A 9,275-nucleotide genomic window follows, 5' to 3' on the forward strand; every position below is an offset into this window, starting at 1 on the left:
TGGCTTGATTGTCATCTTGAAACACTATATTTAAACATATGTCGAGAGGAAGAGTTTCAGTGAAAGATATATAGATAGATAGATACATGGAGAGAGAGAGATTCTGCTAAATGTCTCATTTTGCGGTCCTCAGAACGTCATATGAGTTTGAAATGACTTTTTCGGCTGAATGCACCCTCTAAGCAGCATTTTGTCACCCTTGAACATGGTTTCTCACTGGATGTTTTTTGTACAGTGGAAACTACTGTTATTGATATGTGGTTTTGCGGTTGCACGTGTCCTCCTGCTAAAGGCATTATGCAGATATGTCAGGAAATGAAGTAGAGTGAGCAGGAATTATAACTGACAGGAGTCTTATAAAGTTGGTCCGGATAGAGTTTCCTCATCGCTTTAGTTGTCGATCTCTCACCTGTCTTGTTCTCTCTCTTTCTCCGAGAACCGCAGAGTTAAAAAGGTGACAAACGCTGGACGCTGCGCCATTACTGTGAAAACTCAACCGTATCTCAGAGAACCTACACACTCCGTCTGACAGCCTGCATGCATGCATGTGTGTGTGGGCAGATGTCAAGCTTTGACAGCAGCACGTCCATTGAGAGAGTGTGTGTGCGTGCGTGTGTGTGTGTGTGTGTGTGTTCGTTCCCTACTGTGCCGAGAGCCCATTAGACACCATTCGACACATATGCCAGGTCCTCGAATCCACCCTCGATCTGTCTGCCAAGCGTCTGCCCGCCCCTGCCATGAGACGCACACACACACACTAATCAGCGCCGGCCATGAGCGAGACACATGCAGGTCAACGTAATCTAATTGTGCGAGATGGACAAAGAAATGGACTAATGTGTGTGTGTGTGTGTGTGTGTGTGTGTGTGTGTGTTACACTAGGCCGTTGTGCAATTCTGACACACAGTTGGTGTCATTCAGTGCTGGTGCTGCTATCAAACACACACTCCACCCTGTCGTGGACAGCGGCGGACGGTCACTCATTAAAACCTACCGTCTCACTACATTTCCTTTCACTGGATTTGTCGTCTGTTATGTAACAATTATCAGATTCTAGTGCAATCAGAATAATGACTGATTGAACAACATAATAACCTTGAGAGTAAAAAAATAACAGTGAATAATTGTTAGAGGAACATTGGATGGATGGATGGATGGATGGATGGATGGATAGATAGATAGATAGATAGATAGATAGATTGGTGTGTGTGTGTGTGTGTGTGTGTGTGTAAAATCATTATGTTCAGAAATGTTTTTTAGCAGCATATTTATTTCATAAATTTATTTGATCTAGCCAATATTTTTGTGTGTTTCTCTGACCTCTCTTAGGATACAGTATTGTTAGCTTAGCAACATGCTAACTATTTGAATCAACAGTGGTTTAGTTTTCTCATGCAGTTTGTGTGAAGAACGCTATTTGTTTGTTGCAGCTCATGTAGAACGTTCCAGATCAGTCAGTTATGAGATTTCATGACAATCACAATGCTGTCTATGTAGGCAGTGAGAGCGTGTGTTTTTGTGTTTGTTTGTGTGCACATCCCAGACATATATATTTAGACATTTAGCAGACACTTTTATCCAAAGCGACTTACAAATGAGGACAATGGAAGCAATCAAAATCAACAAAAGAGCAATGATACGCAAGTGCTATAACAAGTCTCAGTTAGCTTAATGCAGTACACGTAGCAAGGTTTTTTTTAAATCATATAATAAATAAAAAGAAAACAGATAGAATAGAAAAAGAATAGAGCAAGCTAGTGTTAGAGGCCTTTTTTGCAGACAAATCAAAAGTGCCCTGTTGTTGGGTTGTGCTTGAATGAGTGCACAGCACACACAAGGCAAAAGCTCTTTAGTGGAGGGAAAAAAAGAGGGATGGTAACCCAAGCTGTAAGGTCAACGGAGAAAGAGAGAGGGACTGGTAGCATAAGACAAATGAGAATAAGAAAGCAGATATCGAATCAAAGATCAGCACTCAGGAAGCTCTTTTGCTCGTGCTCGGCGGCCGTTTAAATGCTAATTGTCTGTAAGCATGTGATGCTCCTGAAGCACTGGACTGGTTGGGTTTGCGGGCAGCAGTCGATCATTGTGTAAATCGGGCCGTTGTTGGCCTCTGCCATCTGTCCCGAGGTAACGGAGCCCACGCCGTGGGGCCTCTCTGGGACCAGGTGCAGGGGCCCCGCTGGACTCTTACAGTAATTGTACCACTCGCGCTATTGTCTGAGCATGAGGTCATATTGTGTGGAAGTGTGTGTGTGTGTGTGTGTGTTGCTGCAGGGATTGCGTCATCCATCAAGCACCTGCTCCCAGTGCTGTATGTGTGTGTGTGTGTGTGTGTGTGCTGGTACATGCTCTCACTGTGCCTCGTATAATGACCATTATGTTTATCTCTTCACAGCAGACAATTGCGTAGTCTAGTTCTGCCCTGGAACGACGCATTTTCTTTTTATAATGAGAGGGAGGAAGACAAAGAAATATTGTGCTGCCAATTCCTGACTGACTCACAAATTAACTAAACACTACAAAAATGTGCCATTACTTGTGATAAAATTTAGATCTTATATTCTAAAAATCACTAACACTTTACATTGGTGTGTGCATTACGTATGATATTAGGGGTGGATATTTGGATATTTTGACCGAAATCATAGTAGATTCCCGTTAACAGTATAGCACTATACAATTCAATCAAAAGTTTGTTCAATGCAATCAAAAGTTATTTATTTAGTATAGTGTTATAGGCATGTGCTAATGCATATTCAAATATGTGACGTGTGTGTGTGTGTGTGTGTGTTTGTTTATTTATTTATCTATCAATTAATTAATTAATTTAATAATCATGTGTTAATGCCTTTTTGTCCTTGATACAGGAAATTAAATATGTGGCAAATAGATATTTTTATTTTCTTCAAATAAAAATATTTATTTATTCATTCATTCATTCATTCTATGTTTAGTAATCGTGTTAATGATTATTTTGGATAATCCAGCAAATTATTTGCATTGCTTTTTTATTTATTGTTTAATTTATAGGTTCTTTAAGTTTATTCATATATTTATTTTTATTTAATAATAGTAGTAATGCCAATTTTGATCAATTCAGACCATAATAATTTTATACATTTAATATAAATTAGTTTTATATAGTCTAGATAATTCAGTGAATTAAATACATTTAATACAGTATTTTTTTGCAAATGAAAAGTTTATTTATTTATTTGTTACTTTATTTATTATTTTATTACTTCTATAGTAAATAGTCATGATAATGCTTATTTTGAATAATCCAGTAATTCATCTATTTTATTTTATTTGTGTGTGTGTGTGTGTGTGTGTGTGCGTGTGTGTGTGTGTGTGTGTGTGTGTTTTAGGTCATCAGCAGTGATCCATTCTGGGTTCCCACTACTGAAGAGGAGTACTTACACTTTGGAGAAAAAGCAGACTCGACCAATCAGACTCTGAAATACATGAACGCCGTTCGCAGACGCAAAGGCCTCTACGTGGAGGAGAAGATCGTAGAACATGCGGAAAAACAGCGAACTCTCAGCAAGAACAAATAAAGCCAATGACCCTCACTCAGGAAACACGAGCAGAATGGATTTCAGGAAGCCCATTCTTATGGCAACTGTTGCATTAAATTCAATGCAACAATATATATATATAAGAATGGGTTTGCACAGTTGTTTAATTTATTTAATTGTTCTACTCGTGTTTTATGAAAGAGCTTCTTTAAACCACTCCTTCATTTGACTTTACAGTATCGCTCTCTAATGACCAACCAGTTGGCTGAAACGGAGCGGATAGTGATTCAGTCATTATCTTCAGAAATCGACATGTGCTTTTGAAAATCCGTTCAGTTTATAACAGACCACGGGTTTCATTTATAATGGATCTCATTATTTCCCGTTGCTAATTGGTCGAGAAACCAATGTTCAAAATGTTAATGGATTCAGTGACTGAAACTCATTAACTAATATCAGTTCAATCTGCTGAGAGATTTCAAATACAACTGAACATCAAGTCTTTATTCTACGCTATATTCATCTGCACGCATCTATTGTAAAAATGAGCTGTGCTATTAAGCAATTGCAGTGCACTCTGAAATCTAATGTTGTAAATATTAGACCGCAATTAAAGTCAGTTACACAGTTTGAGACATTGTTGGAGCAGACTGAAGGAATAGATTGTCTGATTTGCGCTTTTCCCTTCACATGTTCCTAGACATCCATTCCTTCCTCAGTTAATTAAGACAGGATTAGACCCAACAATTAAAGGGACATGCTTTGAAATCATGCTGTATCTTCTTACGTGTTTGGGATCTGATGTTGCATAATTTAAGAGTCCTCTTGAAATACAGTTTCAATTAGATTGAAGTGAAGTGGCCCTGAAATGAATTCCACCATGGCTCCCTTTTGGTTTACAAACGTTTAAACCCTTGATTTAATTTTGGTGTGGAACACAGCTTTAATGGCACTGGGAGAAGGATTTGAATTTTTTTTAATAAGAAAGAGCAAATATCTTGTAAGGAGCTCCCAAAATACTGCAGCCTACTGAATAGCACACATGTGAAATCACTACTGAGATTTAAGAAATAAACTCGACTGAACGCACAAGCTGTTGCCTCTGATGTGCAGAATGTTTGTCCGTTCTGGTTTAACATGATCACTTTGTACCAATGCATTTTAATCATGTCATTAAGCAAATGTTCTCATCTACCTGTTACAATCATAATGTTTATTTAAAATTAATATTCTTTTTATCTTGGAGATCTTTTTATTTACATATAATTATTATTATTATTATAGTTATTATTATATGTAAATAAAAAAATCTCCATGTAAATGTAATATTATATTGTATGTATTATTATATGTTAATAATAATAATATATACACAATATTTTATGAAAACAACAACAATTTGCTATTGACATTTAATTGATTGACAGCCCTGATTATAATAAATTAAAATGCTATAAATTTCATGATTTTTTTTTTCTTTTGATTGTAAAATCTAAGATGTCCTTTTAATTACATTGCAAAGGTTGACAATTGAAACACACAGACTAAATAACAGCAATAAACAACAAAAAAATTAAGCATATATATATATATATATACAGTGGTGTGAAAAAGTGTTGGCCCCCTTCCTGATTTCTTATTTTTTTGCATGTTTGTCACACTTTAATGTTTCAGATCATCAAACAAATTTAAATATTAGTCAAAGATAACACAAGTAAACACAACATGCAGTTTTTAAATGAAGGTTTTTATTATTAAGGGAAAACAAAATCCAAAACTACATGGCGCTGTGTGAAGAAGTGTTTGCCCCCCTGTTAAAACTGGTTTATCACACCGAGTTCAATTTCTCGAGTCACACCCAGGCCTGATTACTGCCACACCTGTTCGCAATCAAGAAATCTCTTAAATAGGACCTGCCTGACAAAGTGAAGTAGACCAAAAGATCCTCAAAAGCTAGACATCATGCCGAGATCCAAAGAAATTCAGAAACAAATGAGAAAGAATTTACTTGTGTTATCTTTGACTAATATTTAAATTTGTTTGATGATCTGAAACATTAAAGTGTGACAAACATGCAAAAAAATAAGAAATCAGGAAGGGGGCCAACACTTTTTCACACCACTGTATATATAAACTAAAGCAAACCTTATAGGTTTTAAAATTGCTCTGTTATACTATTTCAACTGACTTACAATGAAATTAGCCAAGGAAGCGGAAATAAAATAAAAAAAAACACCAACCAACCATGATGATTATAATTGGCTCTTTTATAGTGTTTGCCATTAAATCATAATTTTGACTCTATGCATGGATCATAATGCAACATTTTGAAGAGAGATCCTCTTCAAAATGATTCATCAAACACATCAGTAACTGGCTGATCTGAAGCCTGCTTTGCTCTTTTTTTTCTCAGCACACACACCGCTGATATTCCAGTAGCGAGGACTGATCCCAGATCCCAGATCAGACGTCGAGTGCAGGGGTCAGTTCTGCAGCGGAGGGTAATGACCTGCATTAAGCTAATGGGGCTAATTTAGTGGCTTGAATGGCTTTAGTCAGCAGAACAGAGAAAGCCTTCAGATGCTGCAGATAAAACTCTTAACCAATGCAAATGGCAAGTTCCACTCAAGCCTTCACAGCTATTAGATTCCAGAGCTTATTTATGGCTTCAGACTCGTCATACTGGCCATGTGGGGGGAATTAGGGAGATGAGATATATGGCAGCACTACGCCAGCGGCGACTGGAGAACAGGTTTCTAGCATTTATTTAGGGATCTGTATTGCAACTTTGACGTTCCCGTTTTTTCAGAAGTCCCATTCATTTTCTCCATAGTGAACTTGCCTCTTAATGGGTTTTTTAAGACAGACTCACTTATATTTGCTTCTGTCTTTTAATGTGTTTTGATTCTTGATAAAAAATGACACTACCCATAATTCTAAAGAGAGACTCACCAATCAGAGAAGTTGCTGTTACCATGGAAGCAGAAATGTGGTGGTTACAGAAATCACCAGTGACCGCCCACTGCCATGAAGCTCTCTGCTAATGATGTAATCGAGTCAGTTTGAAAGAAGTCTCTTCTGCTCACCAAGGCTGCATTTATTTGATAAAAAAAAATACTGTAAAAACAGTAAAATATTATTACAATTTAAAATAACAGTTTTCTATTTGATTATATTGTAAAATGTAATTTATTGCTGTGATCAAAGCTGAATTTTCAGCATCATTACTCCAGTCTTCAGTGTCACATGATCCTTCAGAAATCATTCTAATATGATGTGCGGCTCAAAAAACTTGATTATTATCAATGTTGAAAACAGCTGTGCTGCTTGATATTTTAAGGATTCTTTGATGAATTGAAGCAGCATTTATTTAATATATATATATATATATATATATATATATTTTTTTTTTTAAATATTATACATTTACTGTCACTTTTGATTAATGCAATGTGTCCTTGATTAAAATTATTAATTTCATTCACAAAAATCATACAGACCCCAAACTTTTAAACAATAGTGTACATCAAAATATTTAGCAATACATTTTAAATATTGTTATATTATTTTACTGTTATTGTTTGCTTACATGCGGACTTTTGGTCAAAAGTATAAAATTTTTCTTAAGTTACATCACTTGATAAAAAAAAAAAACAATGCTTTATGGGAAAAATAGTTCATTCCATTGGTCTTTTTTTTTTTTCTTCCTCATTCATAAGTACCTTTTTTGCTTCAGGTCCAAATTTCCATTGTTATTCATCCTGTTTTTTTTGTTGTTGTTTTTTTAAGAGTTATTGAAATTCCTGTGGAGAAAATAAACCAGAAAAAAACATCTTTTATGCTCTAGTCTATACCTATCATGGCAATAATTAATTATTTTTTTATTTTTTTTTAACCTTTGAAATCTAGCAAATGTGTTTAATTAGGGTCAGAAGTTGTATTTTGTAGTGACGTTATCATGTGTACAGTAGTAAATGCTGCAAAATGGGATGACAGTGAATATTACAGGGTTTAAATGTGTCTTAAATTCACAAAGATCACTAACAAATCTAGCTGTGTCTGTTTGGAAAGGTGAAGTGTTTCTTTTTTTGATATTGAAATGCTTTCGTAGGTTAACGTCCCGAAGAACGAACACTGGGACTCTCTGGAGCTTTTAAACAGCACAGCAACATAGACTCGACCAATGGCGAGTGTTTTACAAACATCTGCTCTAGATATATTATTAACAATAATCACTTCTGCCATGTTAAATGGTTCATTCGCTTAAGTGTAGTCTGTTGCCAAGCAGCACGATGATCAGAGCTGACTCTTGCAGCATGTTGAGTTGTACTGACGTGTGGTCACAGCATCAAACGCCACTCATCCAGTCAGATTTTAGAGCATTTTATAATAAGACATATCAATGCAGCTTATCTCCAACTGAGGAGCAGCTGTTTGCTGAAAATCATATTTTATAAAGTTGATAAGCTTATGAAGCCCTGGATCTGCAGACCTTCAGTGGAACTAAAGCTGCAGCTGATTGTTGTGTAAAAAAAAATGACGAGATGTCATACTGTTTTATAAAGTTATTTTTACTGTTTTGAGTCATTTGTTTTGAACCTGTTTTGTTATATAATGTGAGATTTATTATTCATATTTTCATCCGATTCAGTAATGTGGGGACGGTTGCATAAACACAGTCATTATGTTAAAGGAACACGCCACTATTTTTGAAAATAGGCTCATTTTCCAACTTCTTAGGACCTAGTCTGACTAACTAGCAGTTAGAGATAATGTGTTCTCAAAATTCTCAAATTTCACCAATCTAAGTTTTTATGCAACTGACTAAAAAAAAAAAAATTATAAATAATAATAATAAATGGATGACTAACTTATAGCTAAAACTATGATCTTTTTTTTTTTTATTGAAATAAAGCTTAAAAATAAAATATGGGTATTAGAAGACCTGGACTTTTATAAATACAAACTGAAATAAGTTGATGTATATTACTAACTGAAATAAATAAAAAATGTTTCAAAATAAAACATTAAGTAATAAATAAAAAATATAAAACTAAAAGTGTATTCAAAATATTAATAAAGACTATAATAGTATATAAATAATACTAAAATAACACTGCAAACTTAATTGTAATCAGTGCTATTTTAGTATTATTTGGGATACTATTATAGTTTTTTGTTATTTTTAATTAGTTTTTTATTTTTATATTTTAAATATTTTATATTCCTTTTATATATTTTTTATATTTTGATTTTAATTTTAGTTAAAGTTTTAGTAATTTTGTTGCATGTTTTTGTCATTTTTAGTAGTTTTCACACAGTTTTATTACTATATTAAATTTTTATATAGTTTTATTTACTATATTAAGATCAACTAAATTAAAATGAGAAATGTTAAAATAAAAAATATATATTTTGTTTCATTCCAGTTAACATTTATTTTATTTCAAGTAATTGTATTTGGATTTTTTAAAGTGATTTTAGTTTTATACTTTTAGTTAAATGTAATAGTCCTGCTTGTAATACTAGTCTAAGCAGTTTATGCCCTGAACTTTTGAATAATTTGATAAAATAATTTTGAAAAGAAATGTTTGACTATATTATTGCAAAATATATTACGTTATGAAATAATAATAAGAAACCCCAACATTATATTCATTCAGTTTCCAGCAAAATTAGCTGCATTGTAACATTCAATATGCTTTATATAGTTACTGTGATATTAAATTACTCATACCAGCCACCTTTAGCAACATG

At 34.1% G+C, this 9,275-nt stretch overlaps 1 protein-coding gene across 1 annotated transcript in view; it reads left to right on the top strand.

Moving 5' to 3' along the window:
* LOC107709500 (elongation factor-like GTPase 1) overlaps positions 1-4,758 on the top strand; it is a 115,819-nt gene extending 111,061 nt beyond the window's left edge. Inside the window, 1 exon segment of the mRNA XM_016513992.1 lies at positions 3,369-4,758. Coding sequence (XP_016369478.1) covers positions 3,369-3,557 — 189 coding nt within the window. The 3' untranslated portion in view covers positions 3,558-4,758.
* Positions 4,759-9,275: the final 4,517 nt, after the last annotated feature.

This window comes from Sinocyclocheilus rhinocerous, unplaced genomic scaffold (genome assembly GCF_001515625.1).
Source record: "Sinocyclocheilus rhinocerous isolate Xijiao unplaced genomic scaffold, SAMN03320098_v1.1 scaffold1467, whole genome shotgun sequence".
NCBI lineage: Eukaryota > Metazoa > Chordata > Actinopteri > Cypriniformes > Cyprinidae > Sinocyclocheilus > Sinocyclocheilus rhinocerous.